The sequence below is a fragment of the Athene noctua genome, chromosome 5 (genome assembly GCF_965140245.1).
Source record: "Athene noctua chromosome 5, bAthNoc1.hap1.1, whole genome shotgun sequence".
NCBI lineage: Eukaryota > Metazoa > Chordata > Aves > Strigiformes > Strigidae > Athene > Athene noctua.
In genome coordinates this window covers 44,896,233-44,918,861 of record NC_134041.1, presented here as the reverse complement: position 1 = coordinate 44,918,861, position 22,629 = coordinate 44,896,233, and the positions used below count along the sequence as shown (strand labels likewise).

At 45.3% G+C, this 22,629-nt stretch overlaps 1 protein-coding gene across 2 annotated transcripts in view; it reads left to right on the top strand.

Annotated features, from left to right (window-relative positions):
• The window catches only part of TLL2 (tolloid like 2), a 98,966-nt gene that overhangs the window by 41,125 nt on the left and 35,212 nt on the right, over positions 1-22,629 (top strand). Inside the window, exons 3-7 of one of the 2 annotated variants that reach the window (XM_074908324.1) lie at positions 14,277-14,354; positions 18,251-18,421; positions 20,438-20,555; positions 20,982-21,160; positions 21,423-21,528. In XM_074908324.1, coding sequence (XP_074764425.1) covers positions 14,277-14,354; positions 18,251-18,421; positions 20,438-20,555; positions 20,982-21,160; positions 21,423-21,528 — 652 coding nt within the window. Of the gene's footprint in view, positions 1-14,276; positions 14,355-18,250; positions 18,422-20,437; positions 20,556-20,981; positions 21,542-22,629 lie in introns of those variants that run through there. The other variant, XM_074908325.1, reaches the window with a different exon arrangement.

The following is a 22,629-nucleotide window of genomic DNA, read 5'->3' as shown; positions in this document are numbered from 1 at the left end:
TGCTTATCAAGTTACATAGCAGCTTTTCATTCACCTGTGGTGGGCTGCCAGCCCCTAAAACATATTTCACTGCTCTATGGTTACGTTCTTGAGGCAAGGTGTTGATTCCCACCTGAGCTGGGATTGCTTACAGGACAGGTTGCTGCTCTCCTGCTAAGAGTTGTGCTGTTTAGCCTCAAAGTGGAGAAAAAGGCTTCTCCTCCAGTGGAACACTTAAGGTGTTGGAAGCAGTCACAAACACTGCTTCACTTTGGTAGAGGTTGCTCACTCTAGAGGCTGTGGCCAGGAGTAGTGCTGCACATTAATTCCAAGTCCTCTTTGACGCTACTGATGTGTTTCTAGTACAGAATGCACTTCTACAAGAATATAAAATCCAGGGATTTTAGACCATGACTGACTGAGATTCCAGGGAAGATCTGATTTGTGGATTTGAAGGAGAGATTATTGAATTTATGCATGTCAAGCTCAGAGCTGTTTTTCTCTTGTAACTCATGTTTGATGCTCTACTGTAGTGGCACTTGATTCATGGTACAAGGGGTGGATTGTATTGGCTTCAGTACTGGTGGATTCAGGGCTGCCTGGGGCCTAACCTTTAATTTATTTAGGCTTAGAGCAAATCTGTATGTTGTGCTAACTTAATCTGATCTGTATTGGTTGTAACTGGCCAGGAGCAATGCGAATAACTATGTACGTGCTGTAACATAACCCACATCTGTGAACTCTCTCCAGGGGTCTGTTCTTCCACTGCGAAATCTTTAGTGAAGGTTGTTTCCTCTTATGTGGGTAGAGGAACATCTTTCTTCCAAGAGACCTGTCTGAGGGCTCTTTCCATCGGTTTGTGTACCTCTTTTCAGTTTTCCACAGCACATGATGTGCACTCTAGGAATGTCTCTTTGCAGTCCATGCAGCTTCTTAACAGAAGAGGAGCCTCAGCCCTCCAGAAGAGGAAAGACAAGCGCCAAATGTCTGATACTTGGCCTGATGTTGAGGTTTGTTTAGCCTGTTAGCCTATAGATTTTCCTATAACTAGCCCCAATGTTTATCTTTCTGAGCCCATTCAGTCAGGGGGTTTACCGGAGCAGACAACCATGAAATGAATTTTCTGTAGTTTGCTAAGGCAAGGTAGGAGCTCCCCTTTGGAAAAACTGAGTCCTCTAGGGCTGAGAGTGCTCTTTTTCACACTCCTTTTCTGAGTTACCCCCTTGCCCAATTCCATTATTTCTGTGCAATAATCCACTGATCTTCTCTTTGCAGAAAAGCAGACACTGTCTTTTTTCCTTCCAGCCCAGAGTATTGCAGTCCTATTGCAACCTTCTCAGACCTGCCTGATTTTCTCCAGCATGAAGATAATTGCCTAGAAAGCCCATGACCCATCAGCTGATGAACTTTCTAATTCCCCCTGTAGTTAAGGCTCTCCTGCTAGCAAATGCTGATCTTTAGGGTTGATATTTTCATTCCAAATGCTTTTATTTTTTGAATTCTGAGTGCCAACTTGAAGTCCTTTTTGGAAAACATGGACAGGGGTTTTTCTAATTGCTGATCCTAGGGATGCCCTTTTGCTAGTTACAGGAACAGAGTCTGTCAGTCTGGTGCCTGACGGTAGGAGAGAAGGTGATGAAGTCAAGGTGCCAAGGCACAGGAGGTGTATATGTGCAAAGAGGACTGATCTCCCTTGCAAATTTGGAGAAGCAGCCCTGAGTCAGGATAGTGCAGTTGTCAGGAGTGGGGAGGTTGGCTTGTCAGGCATGTCTGCCTGTTCTCATCCTGCAACTGGGATGATTTGTCAGTTGGACAGTGCCTGTGGGGTGATAGCACAGGCTTTGGGTCTAGAGCCCTGGGGATGTGCTACACAGTACATGTGCTGGCCCATCCAGTGAGCTGCAGCTCAGTTCACAGGCATGGATTCTGCTCTGGACAGCTTTGCATCTTACACTTCCAAAAGCACAGCACAGGCCAGCTTTGTGCTTTTGGCTGGGCTGTTTTGCCCTTTCCACACTGCTTGGTTCCAGTAAGGAGGAATTCCCCTAGCTGTTCAATGTGAGAACAAGAGAGATGCAGAGAAGCTGCTTGTTTCTTTGCTTCTGTCCTTGTACTTACAAGGGATTCTTTTGATTTCCTTATTCCACAAGCTCCTGTGTGTTGCACATTCAGCTCTCCTGCTTTAGAGATTCTCACTCATCTTTGGGCCACCCATAGCCCCTTCTCCTTTGCCCCGAGGGTTGTATTCTCCTCCCATAGGAGGCAGTTTCACCTTGCCTTCTGACCAGAGAGAGTTTGGTGCGTTTGGCCATTTTTCACTTCCTGTATTCACAGGTGATTCATGGGTGATACCCATGGAGAGCTGTCTCACATGCTGACAAATGCTGCCTTACTGTTATCCCTGCTTCCCAATGTGGTTTTTTTTCCTACTTTTGCTGTGTTTTGTACAGTCCCCATGTGACCTTGAAGTATGATGCAGAAGAGAGAGGTCCTCAAGTGCTACATAACATTTGAGTCAACATTAGATGTTAATGGAGGGCCATTCACTGCCTCCATAGGCAGTGAGATACTGCTTGTGATGTTCCTGAGTAGCAACAAGAGGTGCTGATATTTTTACTCTACCTGTCCCACCAGAAAGTATGCAGGCTCTGATTTTTTTTTTTTTTTTTTTTTTTGACTAGGATCTTTCCAGTATGACACATTGCTTCAAAACCAGTTGGGACCAGTGAGGCTTGCAGTATTACTTCACACAGTGGGCTGAGGTGTTACAAACTTTCGTATGACAGAGAAATGCTTTACTTACCACAAAAGAAATAAAGTCTGTCTCCTCTTTACCCTTTACTTGTGATAAAGGTCCTGAATGGCATGGTAAAGAGAGTCCCAAGAAGTAGGTGAAGATACCATCTGGCCCTTGCCAGAGCACAACCTGAATGACACAGTCCTAGTACTTGCTCTGCGTTTTCCATGGAGTAAGATGTATTTTGTGGTCTTGTCTAGGTTCCGGATGGCAACTGGTCACATGCACCACAAAGTTTGTTTTGTAAATGCACTGTTCCCTGAAATCAGGTTTTCTGGATGGTGGCCTCATGCCTGTCAAAATAAGTTATTTTATTTCAGCTGTGCAGCCAACATTCAGCCTTACATAGTTTTTCTTTTAGTGATTTTATGAGCTCTGCAGGGTTGTTCAAATTAATCCACACAAGCAAGAAAGCTTTCTCCATTGTAATGAAAATTCCCAGCTATTTCAAACTCTGCCACTTATTCATTCTTAGTGGAAACTTTGTTGTGTTTATCCTGTAAGTCCAATTCATATGCTTTCAGAAATCAACCAGGAAGGCAGGAGCTCAGTATCATGCTTATCAAATACTGCATGTCAGAATTTAATCAGTTCAGATTTTGTTAATGAGCAATCAGCTCTCTTTAAGCACCCAAAGACATCTGCAAACACTATATACATTGATGCTATGGTTGAAGCTGCTTCCTAACAGGGTGTTTCTATAGCTGCTTCCTATCCAACGTGGTGCCACCACCTGCTTTGGGCATAGCTGCTGCAGTGTTGCTACACTGAAAATGCTGCTCTCCCTGTTTGAGTTTGTCTGGCTTTGGCTCCCAGCCCTGCCACTTTCCCCATCCCCTAAGTTCTCTTTTGGGCACATCTCAAGCATCTAGAAGTTGGTGCTAGATGGCATTATTAACCATTTAAGGAGCTGGAGTAGTCACCATGTGTTTTGCCAATTATTAGGCCTAGCATAAAGGACACAGCCAGTATAAAGATGAACCAATAACCAAATTGTATTTGATACAAAAAGGTCAGTACATGGGTGAGCGCTGGGGGTACAAACAAGTCAGTCAGACTATACATAGTCGACATCAATCCCACTGACCCCAACAACACCACCGCACGACAAACAATGGGTGGAATAAATGGTGACATGCAGTCTCCCATAGAAGGGACAGGAGACAACCAAGTCAACAAGCCAAATACATAAGACCAAGGAAGCCACATACTGAATCTCTACACAGCCCACCTTTACAAAAGCCAGACCCGACTGGAGCCCAGCCCCAGGGAGGCAGGAGATCCTTCCCCAACAGGGAACTCTGCACAGGGCATCCACCTCACAGACAGACACTGCCCCTTCCTGCAAGTGGTCCCAGCTTTTATTCCCAAGTGGGACACCTGACCTTTGCTTACTTAATGTGGGACTCCCGGGGCTCGTTTACCTCATGGCTCTCCCTGCCAGGCCGGCGGCACCCTGGAGGGAAGCCTAAAGGTAAACTCACCCCCCTTTGTGAAGGGCTGGGGGAATCACCCACATGTCAACCTTCATTTGGGGCTTGGGGTTGAAACCCCAGCATTTCACCGTGTAGAGCATTTGTAACATCTGATTTCTGTTTGCAACTGTCTTGCTCTTGATCGCTCTTAATTAAATTTTCTTTTGCTCTTGTCTACAGCTGGTGTAACACACTGGGAGGCTGTTCCTTTTACTGATGCCAGAAGAGTCTGAATAGTCTTTTGTGTTTAAGTGGAGGTTATTAAATAGCTTTATATTAATTAACTGTGATGCAGGGAACACATGGGCAAATGTACTTGAGGAGATCAATTTTTCCATATGGAAATTACACTGGAAGTTAAATCCATTACCCTAATTGTAAAATTCAACAGTGCTTAGCCAATAACGGTGGAATTGCCTAAATCATGCATTTGTTTCAGAGCTGGGCAAATGCCTAATTTCCTTGAATACTTGCTCAAATGAAAAATTGAATTTGCCTCAACTGTGTAGGCTGCCTTGTCATTTCCAAGAGTGTTTTAGCAAATTAATTTGGAGGTAGAAACAGTCAGTGAAAGATTAGGGTCTGATAAGCTCTGAGAGCAGTCATTGCAGCATGGTCACTCCACAAGGCTGGTGTGGATTCCTTGACCCCCAGGCTTTCTCCTTTTAAGCAGGGATGTTGCTGTGTCCAGAACATAAAAGTTGCCTACTTCGTTCAGTGAAAAAGCTGTCAGGTCCAAGAAACAATTAGCGGCCAAAATGGCTTGATGGATAATAGCAAACAACAAATAAATTAGAAGTTGTAAACTGCTCGTGGTTGATTGTGAACAGAAAGGGGTTACATTTGTGGAATAAATGTGTTCACTTTGAGCTGCTTGTTTAGGCCTGATTTGGAAAGAAGGCTGGTGCTTGTAGCTGCAGTGGACAAAAAAACCTTCGCTGCAGCTCCCCTTTTCAAATGGCAAGGACAAAGTATTTATTCAGCTGTTAAGTGGGAAAAGAAAGCAAATTAGTTTTAGGCTGAAACGCTGGACTGTTTGCTGCTGTAGTTCTGAGGCCAGATGGTGACTTGGACAGCCCTGGGGAACAGATAACAAGTTTCTCAGGAGCAAAGATCAGAGGCAAAAGGAAATACTCAGATCATCTTGCTGTTCCACTTCTTAGAGTGGAGAAGATAGTGTGAAATGCATAAGGTTATGTTAGGGAGGGGATTGGCCACTCTTCTTTTTGCAGTTAATGGTGTTGCTGAATCCTGAAGTCACTTTGTGGCAGAGAGTTGTTTTAAGACCTGACTCCCCCACTGAACTGCAGCTGTCCCTGGGATGGATGGGGCAGCTTCTCTGCCGGCAGCTTGCTGCAGCAAGGGAAAGCTCTTCTGCCACTAACTCACTCCCCCAGCTCCCCCGTGGCTTCTTTAACGACTGCAAATTATTTGGGCATCTGTTTCACCGAGAAGCTGGGACCTTGGGGCTGGAGGTGGCCTAAGGCTACCCAGCAGTGGCAATGTTTGGCTTGCGCTCCCAATAGCTTTTCAAGGCCCACTTGTCCTTCTGCCTCAGTGCTGGCTCATGCCTCAGTTTCCCTGCTGTTGGCCATCAGTTTTAGGTGTCCTTTAAATGAGCTGTGGTAGAGCCAGTAGGTAACCAAGCAGATGGGGTGTCTTGGCTATATCTGCTTAGGGTGCTCAGCTGCCTGTTAAACATGGTGCAGGCTCCTGGAGGGTAAGAAGGTATCAAAAACTCTTCAAGAAGGTCCAGGATTGGATGCATCTGAATATCCAGGCAGAAAGAAAGCTGGAAGAAAAGTCTCTGTGCTGGCACCACACACTTTCCATGGAAGGAGTTTTAATTGCATTCAAACATAATTTAGCTTCCAGTGTAGTGTTTTCATTCTGAGTTAATTTTTATCCAGTATAAACAAGGTAGGAGGAAAACAAAAGGATTAGGAAGGATGAGTGGGAGGAGCTGTCTGGCTCGGCTGTGGAGAGCCCCGGGCTCCGGCTGGGAGCCCACAGCTGGAACAGGGCAGGGGGATGCTGGAAGGCAGCACAGGGAGCTGTGAGAGGCAGACACCTGTTAGAAATAGGTCTTGATCTGTCAGATTGATAAGAAATTAAATACAACGGGGCGGGGGATAGTTGGTGCTACACATTACTGCTTTGATGTGCTGGGAGAAGTTGCACGCTGTGTGTGGGGACCTGGCCATACATGGTCAAAGTACTTGTGTACTCACTTTAGCTTTTAATTTTTACTGTTCTCAGTAAAAGCACAGTAAGCCAGGGGCTTGCAGGACTCATTTTTTCACTGGAAGAAATCAGTGACATGACACAGGTTATAGGTAACTTTTTTCTTTCTGATCTGTCTGTACCTCAGGGAACAGAGGTGGCTGTTACATCCTGCAGGAGAAGGCTCCTTCCAGTCTTCACAGTCCTTCCTTGTCTCCAGAGAGCATTGCTCCCCTTAAGAATTGACTCTTGGATGAAGGGTTGATGGATAGGTTGGGTCATGTTCTCCCATTTCTTGCAGTATCTTCTTTAAAAAGCAGTATCTACTTTAAAAAGAAGATACTTCATAGTATAAAAGTGATGTTGCCACTTCCAGAACAGCAGGGAGTGTCCAGGGAAAACACAGGGTGTTGGGGAATGGTGCTGCCTGTACTTCTGCTCTGCCTGCTGTGCTGCTCCAAATGTGGATGGCCAGCAGAAGGGCTTGGTGCATTAAGTGCTTTGCAGCTCATGTTTGTGGCAGCCCTGCATTTGCTTAGTGGTGTTCACCTTCCTCTTTTCTTGAATTTCCCTGGGATGCCAGTGTCCTTGCACTGCACAGGCATTCACAGAGCTGATATTGAGATGACACATCTGTTTGTCAAGCTTCTGGACCCTGGGACTCTCCTGAGTTATTGCAGCTAGTCAGCTTACTCTGAATATAAAAAACAGATTCCTGCAGGGAATTTGGGGTTCGAAATTCTTCTCCTCTTTAATTTATTTTCCTTTAAATAATTCAAGGGAACTTCAGCTGTTCCACTGACAGGAAGTGCTGAACGATCTATCTCAAATCATTTGCTCAGATCTCCAGGGCCCAGGGGTTTATGAAAGGTTTTTGCTGTAGACTCTTCACCAGCTCTGGGAAACATCTGTTCCACATTCTGGATGCATTTTCCCAGCAGAGCTTGTTTTAATAAAATCATCACTTTCTCTGTGGTTAGAAAATCCAGTGCAATAAAGTGTTTTTTCTATGGTAAAAAGTTCTTGACCACTGGTTAATGAGGAAGTTAAAAAGCAGCATGTAATGCCAAGTTTGACTTATCCTGTTCTCCCAGAAGCTTCTCTGATGGTCATAATATGACAGAGTTCACTAGAACTGAAGCTCTGAACAGTGATGAGTGTTTAATATTACCTGAACTTCTTGGGTTTTGTTGATGCTTCACTGTAGCCTGTTTAAAATCCAGTCTCTAAGCTGTGGTGTGTGACTAGCATGTATATTGAATGAGACTATGAAAGTGAGATGTTTTAAGGCATAGGCAGGGGAGGTGAAATTGTTAATAATTTCTTAAATGTATTTTATGATGCTTTTTTCTCTTGGTTGTGTCCCAGCTCTGAAATGGCCTTTCCTTCACAGTAAGACATACTACAGAAAGTCTTGCTGCAGTTTGATCCACTTGTGACGAGATAATTATGTGTACAGTCAAGTTACTCTCTTCTAAATCAGAAAAACAGGAGAACGTGATAAAGCCCTCAGTGCTCACTGGGGATTCCTTTGTCCTTAACAGAGGTGATGAACGTAGTGGTGGTAGCTGCCTTCCAAATTCAGCAATGGAGGCCTTCCCCTGTGTGGACAGCAATCAGGGAAGTAAGAGGAGCACCAGCAAACATGGAGAGAGTCTTCATTGGTCTGGAAAGGAAAAATTATGCTGACTTGGAGCTGCTCTGAAAATGGGAGGGTTTGATTTTAATGGGAAGTTTTCCACTTTGGAAAAAAAGGGAGGTGTTGCAAACTTCATCCCATCCAACTTCCTATGTAGGAACATTTTGTCTTCTCAAACTTTAGTTTGTCAGACACCTACAAATCCTATTGGCAGTAGTTGGGTTTTAGACTAAAATTCTAGATAGATGTCTGAAAATGAAGCTTGATGTATCTCAGGATAGACTGATGTTTCTGCTTTGCTTTCTGTTGGGTAACTCATCTTGCCCCACAGTAGTGTTTTCTGATAAAAGCTAGAAGACAGATGGTGTTAAAATGTTTTAGGAGTCAGCTGCCTCTCAGGCAACTTTGAGGTCTTAGAGGGACTCAATAGCAGGATGGTGGTTATTTCTAGGTCCTCAACATGCATCTTGATTCACCCGCGGGTTGCTTAGCTGCTTTGCCTAGCTTTCCTCTCCTTTTTCAGACGATAAGCTCCTCATGGTTTGTAATCAAGTGGAAGCAAGCACAGAAGCTTTATTTAGTAAGGGATATGATTTCCCCCTCTTTGGTGGTTCAGACTACCTGGTCTGGGAAAAAAAAAAAAAAAAGCAGAACATGCACAATAATAAATACCTTCAAACCAAAGTTGCATCCTGTAGAAGACACAATATATGGCCCAAGATATTACTACTGCTCCTAGTCCCACCATCTCTTGTGGGAAGTATGGGTGCTGAATGGAATCTACTTCCTGTTCTTTCTTCAGGTTACACACTTCTTTTATCCTGTGGCAGTGCTACAAGGGAACTGCAAACAGTACAGTTTTGATGGCATGCTTTGTGTATGCTCTCTCTTAATATGTTGTCTCTTATTTTGGTTCCAGCTGAACAACATGGACTTCTTTTAACAAAACTGAATTTTCATTTTCCTCTTCTGGAAGAGTGGGAGAAACTGCTTTCTTCCCAACAGTGCTGTAGCCTGCTGCTTTCTGCTTTGCTGGACCCTCACCTTCCACCTCAGACTGCCTCTCTAGTTCCTGCAAACAATTCAGGCACCTGTTCTTCAGCCAGGGTTGCAAGCATGGTGGATTTATCTCAGGTTTAGGGTACATTTAAACTCCTGGACATTTCTTTCAGTCAGCCAAGCTCCCTTGGCAGTGCTGGTCTGTGGGAAACAGAAAAAAGAGTTGTTGTACAAGTGCACTGTAGGTAGAAGATGAAATATTCCCAGTCTGGGCAGAGAATCTCTTGTGTGTTCTCTGCCAGGTCATTCACAGAGACTAAATTATCTAGTTAGGGAGTCCAGCAGTGTCCTGCTGGGGTTGTAGCTGTTAAACAGAACAAATTGTTAGGAACTTTCCAAAAATGTGGGAGTTGAAAGAGCTTAGATCTAGTACAGCTTCCTGCATGGAGGCATGATCTACGAAATTGTGTGTCATCCTTGCTTGTGGGAGAAGCAGACAAAGCTTAAACAGTCAGGCTGGAGAAAGGCGATGGCTGGTCTGTCACTGCAGCAGGTGGGAAGTACTGAGGATGATCTTGGAGGGCTTGTTAACTGTTGAATATACATTTTAAAAAACAGAAAAGTTAGTCCTGCTTTGCTCATCTCATTATGGGTTACTGTAAGTGGTAGGCCAAGCCTGCCTTTTTATTACTCTGTTGGCTTTCCACAAACCATTGTGTCAAACTGAAGATCTCCACTCTTTTCTCCAGTGTTTCTCATAATAGGTTTCAATACATACATGGGCATTTCATGCGCTGGAGCAGTAAGGCTGGAATCCGCTCTGCTCTCGGACATGACAGAATAGTCCATCAGAGGGGTACAACTTCAGGAATGTCTTGAGGGGGCAACAGGACCTGCACATTGCCTGCAATCTTGTGCAGCTGCTTCCATATTCAAGGTGCATTTCTTGGCTTCCTTGTTTACTGATTTTGGCACATCAGTTGCTTATCTTTGTTTTGCTAGAATCCTGAATTAGTCTTCTCTTGGGAAAAATCAGAAGAGAGGACTAAATGACTGTTAATTTAATCTTTGGGATATGTTTAGGTATCATGAGGATAGGAAATATCTAAAGGCTCAAGGAAATCAGAACAGGATCTTCCAAAATGTTCATGTATGATTCAAAAACACCCTTATGGAAGAGGAGGGTATGGGTGCTCCCTAGTACTGGTGAGATTAGTAGTGTTTGACAATATCTGGTATATCTGCACACCCATATATGGCCTTTGTGTAGTGCTCTCCCTTTTCAATGGCTACAATGAGACAAAATATGCAAAGATGTTGTAGATTTCATTAGTCACACTAGTTTATTCAAACATCTCCTTTGCATAAGAAACCAAGGCTTGCACTGATCTCTGGGAAAGAATGTGCTCACAGCTTGGAAAAGCAGTCTGTGCAAATGATACTGCAGCATGGCAGAGGTCAGCAGCTCGGGTGCAAGAGAGGGGGCCCGGCTGTAGGTTTTGGTGCCATCATTTGCAATTCAATCCCATATAGCTCCGTCTTAGGGGAACAATTCACTAAATACAGAGTTGTTCTTTTTTCCTAATTCACCATATAATTCACCTCCCAAGTTCAATTAAGAAGCAATCTGTTTGTGACTGGAAGCAAGCTGCATTTATTTAGAAATACAAAATTATCCTTTACTTCAGCAAAGACCACATGCCTTAATAATTCTGGTGGTGAATGGCTGGTTGGGGTTTCCTTTAAATGGAATGGGATATTGTGTGAAGAATAGCATACTTGGGGGGGGGGGGGTGTGAGAAGTCCTGGGTATGTAAAATTTAACTGAGAAGAGGAACTTTTGTTGAGCTAGAGCTTAAGGAAGTGACGAGGACCGGGCATGAAAGAACACAAAGGGAAATCTTAGGATGGGACATTGAGGCTGCAAAAGAGTGATAAAGTTCAGAGCAATCCATCTTGTTGAATCAGGCTTGTTCCTGTTCACACATCTAGTGGCTTTTGTCCAGTCAAGCTCTGTTAAACTATGGCACTTCCTCTGGGAGACAAACCCCTGATTTAGTGTGTCTCTTGGACTGGGAAGCTTTAACCTATAGTCAGCTGAGAGTCTGTGTATTTTATTTTCCTTTGGTTCATTTTGTTGCTGTCTTTCATCATCCCTTTCCTTATATTCTAATTAGTTACAGTAGTATCAAGTTGGAGAGATAGAATTTGATACCATCCTCTCAGCCCTCCTCCAAGTTGTCAGAGATGTACCTTTTCCTCTGTCCTTGCCACCTGGGAGGGGCTGGAGAAGAATTTGCAAGAAGCCAGCTCCGGAACAAAAAGAAGAATTTTCCAGCTGGCAAAGCAAGACTGGTTCAGGGGCTGGAAGATGTCCAGCTGTCTCGAAAGCGAGACATCGCTCTTGGAAGTGTCCACACAGCATCCAGCAGTGCTGTATGACTAACAGTATCTCCCTTTCTGCATGTGGTGATTGACCATGCTTTTTGTGCTTTACCTTGCCACCAAAACTGTAGAAACTTGCTCTTGGTAATACCTCTGCAGAGGCCAGTTCATTCAGCCTCCCTTCTGTTCACAAGGGAACCATGATACCAAGATAGGGAAGGAGGAGGCAGGGGGACAACAGTGATGGTGTCAGCACCACCTTCTTAAGGCTGTGAATGTGGTCTGTGCCAGTTTTATTTCTCTGTTATACATCTAGTTGTCTCATGTGTTGTGCTCTCTGACCCTAGGTACCATTTTGAGTTTTCCCTCCTACTACAGTCACCATGGAGAGCTTTGCTGCCAAAGAGATGCTGGCTGGTTTTCCGTGTTGGGTCTGTGACTGTTCAGTGACTTGCTGCCCAAGTTTCTATGCTCTCTATAGTTGCTTTCTGGCTTCTGTGGTGTTCCCAAGTTGGACCTTGCAAAATGGAAAGCCCAGGAAACCTGGAAGACAAACAACTATAGAAAGAAGATCTGCTGCCTTCTCTCTTCCCCCTCCCCCATTTTCCAACCATTTTTCTATCCCTTTCACTGCATTTTCTTCTGCTGTCCCTGTCCTAAAGGTGCTCTTGCTGCTGGATGATGTCTTAGTGCTCCTTCTCTCCCCACACTCAGCAGCTGCTGGTACTGCAGAGAATTCAAATCCAAGACTGCTGGTCCTCCCTTGGTGGGACAATCAGCAGATCCCTGGGTGATTTTATGGTAGGGTGCAAAATCATTAAGCACTCTGAAATTCTTATTCATTTAGATATTTTTAAGAAACTGAAAAATATCACAGAAAACCAATACTGTGAAAATACCTCTGCTTCTTTACCCTTTTTTGAACTACTTAGCCTCTCTAAGTTTTGGGGTTGTTTTGGTTGGTTGGATTTTTTTTATTTGCTGTCTAGTTCATTTAGAAACAGGCATTTTAGGGGAAGTTGAAGATGATGATGGTGGGAAGAAAGATTAGAAAGTATGTTGTGAATAGAAAAATATACTTACACAATCAAGACAGAAGATGCATAACTCGGGGTCGTTCCAGTGCTCTGAAAACTGCTTTGATTAAAGCAGTTATCCATGAGCTGCCTATGAGCATTCAGAACTTCACTGTGTCTGGCACCTTGCTAGCGCAGTAGCCAAGTGAATATGCTGTGGAACTCGGTCCTTCTCCTGTGTTACCCGGTTGTGATTCTCTCTTATGTGCTGCCCATGGGAGCGTTGTCTGTAGACCTTAGGACTGTAGGCACCAGGGTGGACATAACTGTGCTTATAGAAATCAGGCTTCGGTGGTAACCTTGTGTAAGGGAGGGAGATGTCAGTTTGCTTCCTGCAGCACACGTGAATTTGCACGGCTGGTATTTTTCTTTATAGTGGGCAGAACTACTCTGAAGTCCTTTGAAACAGAAGCATGAACAAGTTATTGTTTTAAATCGGTTTCTGGCACTGGGCGACATTTTAAATCTTTTTCTGTGGCAGAATGGATCCAGCATTGAGGGAAGATCCTCTTTGTATGTCATACATCAGAAAAACTACAATCTAGTACTGGGCTATTGTCAAGTATTGTGGTACTTTAATGGTCAAAACACCAGTAGGGGCTATAGACCGGGGTCTCTGTCTCCATTCCCTAGCAGTGACTTTTCTGGGGAGCTAGGATCTGTCCCTGAGTCTTCATCTTTTGGTAGAGTATTCTGGATGCACTGAGCCCCCTCAGGCCCTCTTGGTGTGCCAGACAGCCTAACCCAGTGGAGTCGCTTCACCCTGCTCCCTGCTGGCAGCAATGCTCTGCCGTAGCACACTGAGGGGGAGAGGAAGCAGCAGTGCTGTCTGGAGGAAAGGAGAGTATTGAGCACAGTGCCATGGAACTGCTGTGGTTTCTGTGCCCAATAGTTGTGACATCAAGCAGTCAGATCCCTGCCCCAACATGTTGGTGTCTTGTGCATCATGGGAATATCATGAGTCTGTTTTCCATGAGGAAATAGAAAAGCCAGGCAGGGAGGTACTCTGAGTGGGACCAACCAGTTTTGTTTTGGTGACTGAGCTGGAGGGAGCCACCTTCATGGACAAGCTGGGGACCTGTTTGTGCCTGGTAGTGCTGCTCCAAAAGGAAGGGGTAGCTGGTGCTGGATGAAGCACAAGAAATGCCCAGGAGCTAGCATGGCTAGCCTGCTTTGGTAGCCAGTGGGTATTAGCATCACAGAGAAGGACTTTTATTTTCAGATTAGGCTGAATTCAGACCAGATGTTGTTAAGAGTGTATTTGTCTGAATGAATTTGTAATAAATCATTAATTTGTCTGAATGTAAATCATTCTTTGCCTTGACAGTGTACCTTGTAATTGTGAGATTTAGCAGTGGTACTTACAATGGCTACCATCCTCCTTGTATAGCTCCTATTCTCAGTAAATGGCCATGGAGTTAACCTTCCCTAGAAGAGACTTTGTACCTGTTCAGTATATGGGGAAACTAAGGCACGGGGTGGTAATGCGTTGCAAGGTGTCACTGTAGGCTAGGAACAAATCCAGGAAAAGAGCCCAGCTTTATCAGGCTCTTAGTCCCCACTCCCTGTACAGGGAAAGCAACCAATTTTTGTGGCCAGCATGGCCCCAAATTACATCACTGTTAGCTGCTGTCCTTCTCATGTCAGAGCTCTGGCAGCCAACTCACCAGGAGATATGTCTCTGCTCTTTTTTTATTTTGCAGGAGGCCTGGGAGAACAGTCTCTTGTGTCAAGTGAGAACACCACTTCAACCGGTTGTAGTAACAAAGCAGTTAAAAAGGGTAATGTGGTACCCCACCCAGACCTTTGGGTATCTTTTATTTACTTTTTTATCCCCTGTAAAACTGCGTTTTGCCCTGTGTACATGTGTGTGCCTCTGTGTCTAGGAGACTAGCCCTGCCCAGGCATGTGCATTTGTTGCTGTTGGTGGACTCTCTGCAAGGGTGGGTTTGCCTTGTATAGGGTAGTGGGTTGACCCCAGCCAGCAGCCAAGCACCCTCACAGCTGCTCAGAGCAGGATAGGTGAGAGAACAGGTAAATCAAAAGTCAGAAAACTCACTGGATGAGATAAAGACAGTTTAATAAGTGAAGGAAGGAGGGGAAAAAACTAAAACCAAGGGATATAAAGTCAGTTGCTCACCCCCATCCACAAGCAGACCAGTTTCTGAGCAATGGTTACTTTTGGAGACAGAACTCCAAAGATTTTATTGCTGAGCATGATGACATATGGTATGGGATATCTATTTGGCCAATTTGGGTCAGCTATCTCAGTTGCATCCTCTACCAGATTCTTGCCTATCCCATGTCTACTCACTTGGGGAAGTGGACAGGACTAGGTAGAGTGAGAAAAAGAAAGCCTTGATGCTGTGCAAGCACTTTTCAGCAATAGCCTGAACATTGGTGTGTTATCAGCACTGTTTCAGTCACAGTTCCAAAACATAGTACCTTATGGGCTGGTATGAGGAAAGTTAACTCCCTCACAGCCAGACCCAGTGCCTACAGGTAGCCATGACGCTGTCACAGGGATGTTTCAGCTAAACCAGTTTATGCATCTGTTCACCTGAAGCTATCACCCAGGCCAAGTTTCAGTTGGCTTCTCCCGCTCATATAGGTAGGGTATTGATTACAGGATCAGTCCAGACCTGTGATCTTACAGGCATTCCCACAGGGTTGCCCTGTTCTCTACAAGATGTGGGCAGGAGGGGCTGTTGTTTCCCATGTATAGACAGAGGCACTGAGGCAGAGAGACCATGCAGCAGTTCAGTCTGCGGGGGAGATGTTTGAGGCTTGAGGATGATGGGGCAGCTGGCTTGGGGATGGGCCAGCTTCTTAAATGCCAGCTGCAGCCAGTCATGGCTGCTGTGTTCATAGCCCAGTGCTGTATTCCCTCATTGGAGCTGCTTATGTCTCCTGAGCTGGTGGCAGGCCTGAGAGAGTGGAGCAATGGGCAAGAGCACTTGGGGAAGATGCTTCTGCTTGCAGAGCTGTGTTGGTGCTTCTGGTGGCCTGTTTCCACTTAGAGATGGGCTGTTGCTGCTATTGATGTAAAGCTGGGCTGTCTCTGCTGTCCAGACAAGGCTGAGAGACTCCTGACTGAGTTTCAGAGAGCAGCAAGGACTGTTCCATGGCATGTCACAGATGCAGAGTACTGCTTGGGCTCTGGGCAGTGTAAGGAGTCTCGCACCCACAGCTGGTGTGGGTGTTGTTCATCATGGAGGGAGGGGGGGGAATTTTAGAAAGAATCTCGGTTGTCCCAGGCTTAGCAGTAATACAAGTCAGTAAGAGAGGGTTTATCCAGGTACACTAAGCATTAGCAAGGCTGCCTGGCTTTATCTTTCTGAAGAAACCCTCTCCATACAGGCAACTTGGCAGTGGCTGTAAGCAGTGCTTCTTCAAGCATGCTGTCCAGATTTCTTCTGTCCCCTGATGATACAACATCTGCTGCTTGCTTTCCCCAAGTCCCTGCTAGGACAGTGTGTCAGGTCTCTCCAAGGATCCACTGCAAATTTAAGTTGTTAAAGGCAGAAAATTTTATCAGGCATTAGGAGCAGTCAAGAGTTGTTGCAGGACTGGTGCAGAGAATTCACCCAAGAAGGTGTAGTGGCAAGAAATGGAAGCATTGGTGGGTACACCCAGGGTCCTCTGTGCAGGTGCAGGAGAGTGCAGGGCATATGGCTCCTCACTTGGCTTTGCTGGCAGGAGCTGTCTGTGTGCAAATCCGTGGAGATTTTGGGCAGCCCCAGGAGCAGTTTGTGACTGGGAGACAGGTGTCCACAAGACTACTTCTGTCTAGAGACCCTCTCCCTTCTTCCAGTTGTGACCCTTGTAATGCCACAGCAGTACCTCTTTGCGATAGGTTTACACAAAGAAGGGGAGGATGGTTCTTACTTCATTGGGGAACGCCCAACCTTGGAGCATCTGCCTTCCAGGGTCTAGCAGCTGGCTTGAGGATGATGGGGCAGCTGGCTTGGGGATGGGCCAGCTTCTTAAATGCCAGGTGCAGCCAGCATGCCAGGGAGGTGCTCAGGATGAAGAGCAAATTCCCAGCTTTATCCTGCAGCTCAGAGCAAGGCCTTCAGTGGGAAGGGCTGGACCTGGTGAAGCAGGAGGGAGGTTATGAAGTTCATTTCTTCCATCCTCATGCACTGCCTTAATTTCCTTCCCATTGTTTTGATCCCCTCAGCCTTGACAGTAGTGGTTTGCTTACTTGTGCTTCTGCTGGAGGGATGAATGGGAGAAGAGACTCTCAGCAACCCCTCTAGTCACTGAAGGAAGTTCTTGGCAGGGCTTGTGTTTTTTCATAACCCAGCAGCCCACGTCCCTGACTTGGGAAGCAAAGCTGTAGCTGGTCTTGCTGATTTCCATACAAATCACAAGACCACAGCTGGAGCTTAGATCCCTCCTCTTAGTGCTCCAGAGAGGTCCACTAGCACTGAGGAGCCACTGACAGCAGTGCTGTCTCTGGAGGTGAGAAGGGAGTTCCCTCTGGTGTGATCCTTTAGGCCAGAATTCTCTGCAGGTCCAGCACTCTCTGCAGGTGTTGCAACCCCTGTACTCTATTACTACTTTGCCCAAGTCCAGCTGATGTGTTGGCTGCGTGATGCAGGTAGCTCATCTAAGAAGTGGTGTCTGCGCAGTCCTTACACATACTAGTAAAGCCCAGCTGGATTGTGGCACCTTTGAGAATTTGGGTCACCCATGGCACAGCAAATATGGGGTGAACAGCCAGGAAGCTCTGAATGGAGGATATTTTCTGCTGGGTGAGACCCACACCAAATTAAAAGTGCAGCTCGTGTAGGCATAACCAGTATCCAAGCAGAGCTGCAGGAGCAGAGATGCAGGGCAAGGTGCAGGATCTGCCTAGAAGCCCCTGTGAATCCTCATGCAGGTTTTATGGTCAACACTGAGCACCACACAGCCAGGGCTCCCCTGCCTTTTTAGCAAGAAGTGAGACACATGTCCTGTTCTCCCTTCTGTATTTTTGCTCCTTTTCATTAAAATGAAGAAATTCAGCATGGATAGAGATCTGTGCCAAGTATAGAATACCTCAGCTTTTTCACCCTAAGCATCCCTCCTCCAGCAGAGACCATCTGATCTGTGTATATTTCCAAATTATCCTATACTTAGCATGGGAAAACACTTTTATGTAATACTTTTCATCCTTGAATATAGGTTTCAGTCTAAGGGGTCCATCCTTTTCTTTCAAGGCCAACTCAAAGGAATAGTTGTTGCTGTTGTGAAGCTAGCCCCAGTAGAACAAACCTTTCTCTGCAGATCTGGATGAGTTGGGCAGGATGAGAGTATACAGGGATGTCTGGGCTTGTTTGACACCCCCCCTCCTCCTGTTCCCCTTGTTTAAGTACTGTGTCCACATTTATGAAGTTGCTATTGGAGAGAGTGGCTGATTAGAGACAGGGGGTGTGTCCCTTTACACCTTTCTGGAAGAATGGGTTTGGCATAGTGTGTATGGAGACTCCCAGACAAAGAAGGGCCAGGTTGCTACAGGTTATCTGTCTCTAAATCCCAAATAAATCACTGGCAAATCTGGCTATGGCTTTTGGTTTGGATTAACATCTTTCTTTCTCTGTTTTTCTTTTTCTAAAGCTCTGGGGTATTACCTCAGGGCTGCATGTGGAACTAAAGAGGATTTAAACAGTGTCGCCACTCTGTTTTGCAGATGGCAGGCAGAACACAACGCTTATGAGGAGACCGAAGAGGAAGGAATATAAAGATGAGTCTGGGATGGATACACACTCCTCTCACAGAGTGCGCAGGGCAACCACATCCAGGGCTGAGAGGATCTGGCCAGGGGGGGTGATCCCCTATGTGATCGGAGGAAATTTCACTGGTCAGTAGTGAAAACATTGCTTCCTGTTTGCTCAGGGGTGAGTGCCTCAAAATGTGTGGGAGATCTCGGGAGCACAGTTTTCCCACAAATGATTCAGGTCCTTGGGAGCCTCTCTCCTGAGGCAGAGTGGTGATGTAGTTGCACAAGGAATTGTGCACTGTGGAAGTCTGAGACTGAAGAGTGCAGTAAGATGTTTCTTCTGCTGGAGTTCAAGAAATAATTGGGTGACTTGGTTACTTTTCTTGATTGCTTCAGGGTCCAGCACCTGTGAGCTGTGCTCACCCCCTGTGTTTCCAGAAAGGAATCCTCTCTGCTCTTGGAAGAGCAGGAGCAGAAGTACCCTGGGTTGCTTTCTGAATCCCCACTCAGAGAACTTTCTCTGTGCACTCTGCTTCCTGACCTGATGTTTTCTGGGCACTAAACTTCAGGGTCTCCTGTAGGTGTGAGGTGGAGGAACGGTGAGCTGTGTCCCATGGTGGATGAGGAGCTCTCAAAGTATCCTTTTTATGATCTTTATAACATCTCCTGGGCATTGTCCAAACTAAAATGTTTCTTGGGGTGCAGCAGATCTCCTTCCACAATCTCACACAAAGCAGATGGACAACTTGCTCTGATGCCACCTCTCTGTAGCTCAGTGGTTCTCCATGGAATTGGTTCCCTTGACTCATGGATGATAAATGCTGTGTGCCTCATTGGAGCCAGCTCCTTCCTGTGTCCCCCAGGCTGCCTCCACGATCTCCCACTTAGATCCAGCAGACATTATTCCGTTGGGCTTCCATGATGTACTTTGTCCCAGCACCCACAATGCTGCCAGGAGTCTGTGAAGCCCCAGTGGGAGGGTCTGTTCACCTCCTACAAAGGGAGGGATATCCTGCAACCTGACAGGATATTGAGTAGCCTGCTAGCCACCTCTGTTTCCCCACATTTGTCAGAGATCAGCTGTCCCCATCCCTCAGGGCATGATGAGAGAGTCATTTCTGTGTTGCATGTGTCGCACTTTCACAGTCAGTCCAGAGTAGGTAACGCCATGCTTCCATTTTGAAGAAATTTTGTGTAAGAAGCAGCTCTTGCCATACCACAGTTCTCGCCTGTGTTCGTCTTGGTGTTTTTCCTCTGTTTAATCCCACCCTGGAGCTCCTCTCTGTATTCCTTGTGCCTTTCTGATGTACTTCTGGCCTTTCTCCACTCTCTAGTCCCCCTTGAGAGTGGTGGCTTGCTCTCCAGTCCTGCATGTACCAAAGGCTATGCTGGTAAGGCCGTTCTGTAGGGAACCTCCTGAGGCTGTGTACTGCTCCGGGCTATCGCTTCCCAGCTCTCTGACTGTTGCTGCTGAGTGACTACTGGAAGTACCCCCCTCCCTGGGGGTTCGTGGCCAGTATGTTTGGTGGCCTGTCTTCGTGCTAGCGTGAGACAGGCATAATACCCTACTTCTCAGGTGTCTCTGTTCAAGTCCTGAGCTGTCCCTCAGTTTGAGCACAGAGCAGTATTGTATCTCTACACCTTCTTATACTGCCCTGAGACTGCCTCTAGCTCCTATATAAGTTTTTTTTTCTTCTAATTTTAAAGATAAACTACCTGACAGCAGCTTTGCCGTAGTTTTGAGGAGCATCTGTAGCACTCATGAGATTCCTGGGTCTTAAAAGATGTGTGGGGTTCTGTTACATTGTGTCAGGAGAGCCAATTTGGCACACCACTGAGTAGCTGGTGCTCAATATCAGAACACTCAGCATCTCTGCTAGGATGACTTCTACCTACTGAGGTGAAATTTCTCATATGCAGAATTATTGATGTGCTTAACCAATTTTGCTACTTGAATTAATTGCTCTAATTAAACATCAAGCAGAAGGAGAGAAAAGGATGATACAGTAAGTTAGTGTAAGGATGATACAGTAAGAGGTGTCTACAGGTGTAAGATAGACTTGGAAAGATTGACTGTTCCCTATGTAGATGAAGTCCTTTGGAGTTTTTCCTTAAAGTCGGGCCTTCACTGTTTGTTGCTCTTGGATTTCTTTTCAGGAACCCAAAGAGCTATCTTTAAGCAAGCAATGAGGCACTGGGAGAAGCACACTTGTGTAACATTTGTGGAGAGAACTGATGAAGAGAGTTTCATTGTGTTCACGTACAGAACATGTGGGTAAGTGACATACATATTCCCTGCAGCTAACTGCACTGCAAACATCCCTTTCATTGACAAATGCCTTTTTAAGTCTAGCTCTGGCCACAATAGACCAATGTCTACATGGGGGAATGTGTCACAGAGATGCATCAGGTCATTTCCTGTAAGAATTACCAGAATAAATTAGTACTTGCTCAGAAGTTGCTACACCTCTCTGGATTCTTTTCCGTGCGATAACACTTAAGTGTATATATGCATTTTTATAGATATGCACTTACATGTTTTCTTTATAAACACACACACACAGACATGTAAGTACATATAGTCAGTGTATGCAACTGCTGGCCTGTCCTAGACCCTGCCAGGCGCCATCCATCATTCCTATGTCTCAGACTTCCTCAATTCACTGATATGCTGCATGGGTTTATGGGTTTTCTTTTGCAGATGTTGCTCATATGTCGGTCGCAGAGGAGGGGGCCCTCAGGCTATATCCATTGGGAAGAACTGTGACAAGTTTGGTATTGTGGCTCATGAGCTGGGTCATGTGGTGGGTTTCTGGCATGAGCACACACGGCCTGACAGGGACCAGCATGTCACGATCATCAGAGAGAACATACAGCAAGGTAAAATAGCACTTCGGGTTATTCCACCTGGCTTTTGGGAGGGTAGACACCTTTCTTGCTAGAATACCTTGCCTAGACCTTGCTAGACCTTGCCTAGAATAACAGTCAAAATAGTTGGGTGAATAGAGATCCAGCTAGAATTGTTGCAATGTAGGAGTATATATCATTTTCATTCTAGGCTTCCAGAGGTTTAAGGCGGGGTTTTTTTTGTTTTTTTTTTTTTAAAGTGATTTTTTTTTTCCCTTTGTGTTTGGCATCACAGGTCAGGAGTACAACTTTTTAAAGATGGAAGCTGGGGAAGTGAACTCACTGGGAGAGACCTATGACTTTGACAGCATCATGCACTATGCTAGGAACACGTTCTCCAGGTGATAATCCAAGGTTACATGTCCTTAGGACTGTTTTCAGTAGTTACAGCTGACTCTGTGGGATACATGGAGCCTAGAAGGAGACCTGTGATCTATTGCAGAGATATGTGGCAGTTTGTGAGCTCTGCTGAATTGCAAAGCTTGAAAAATATTTGGAAAAGCAAGGTGGGTGAAGTATGGTGGACTCCTGTTTTCCCCTCCCCACTATATTCACCCAGTGCTGATAATCTCAGAGACCTTCTAAAGCCATGTTAACATGTTTTGCAACCTTTCCAGGTAGTGTATATGTATGTCTGTGCCTATCTGCCCATGTGCAAGGAAGGGTAATGCTAACACCAGCTTTGAATCTCTTGGTTGTCCAGCTCATGCTTTGGAGTCATAAGTGCCTTCAGAGATCCTAGCAACTTTGCCAAGGGAGAATTTAAACTGAAGATTGTGATCTTTAATTACTTGGGTCTTTTTTTTAACCATTTATGCATGTGCTTTAGATCATGGCCTCTGCAGCTCTGTGATTCTGTGTGACTGGCTTCTTCACTGAGAAGTTTTTGGTCCTGTTCCTGTCCCAACTAACTGGCCCATTTCTGTGTAGGCTGTTTGCCCTTGACTCCCATTTCACTCCTTCAGATGGAGCCCATTTTCTGATCAGACAGCTCTAATGGATAGAGAGGTGAAATGAACATATCTAGTTATTTATGTCCTGGATTTGGAATGAGAGTTACTGGATGACCAGCTTCATTTTGCTGCATTATTTGAAGCTTTTTTTCCATAAATCCCACTATTGCTTCTTCCCAAGATCTTTCCTTCACTACATACCATGAGTAAAGTGGATGGGAGGCAGAGCACAAATATTCAAACTCTTGAGAACTTTTTGTTGCAAAAATTAAAGGTGTCTTTGGGACTTTTATTATAAAAAGTCTTACTACCCAGTTGTATGGAAGTGTCAAGCCTGTTGTTTTCTGCTTTTGTTTCTAAAGCTTCACATCAACTAGGGGAAAATTATCAAACTTGTGAAATGCTGCTTGTTCTGGCAGGAGGAGATGGTGGCGGGGCAAGGGTGCTTTGCAATTTTCAGAGATTTCTTTGGATCAAATATCCAAAGCA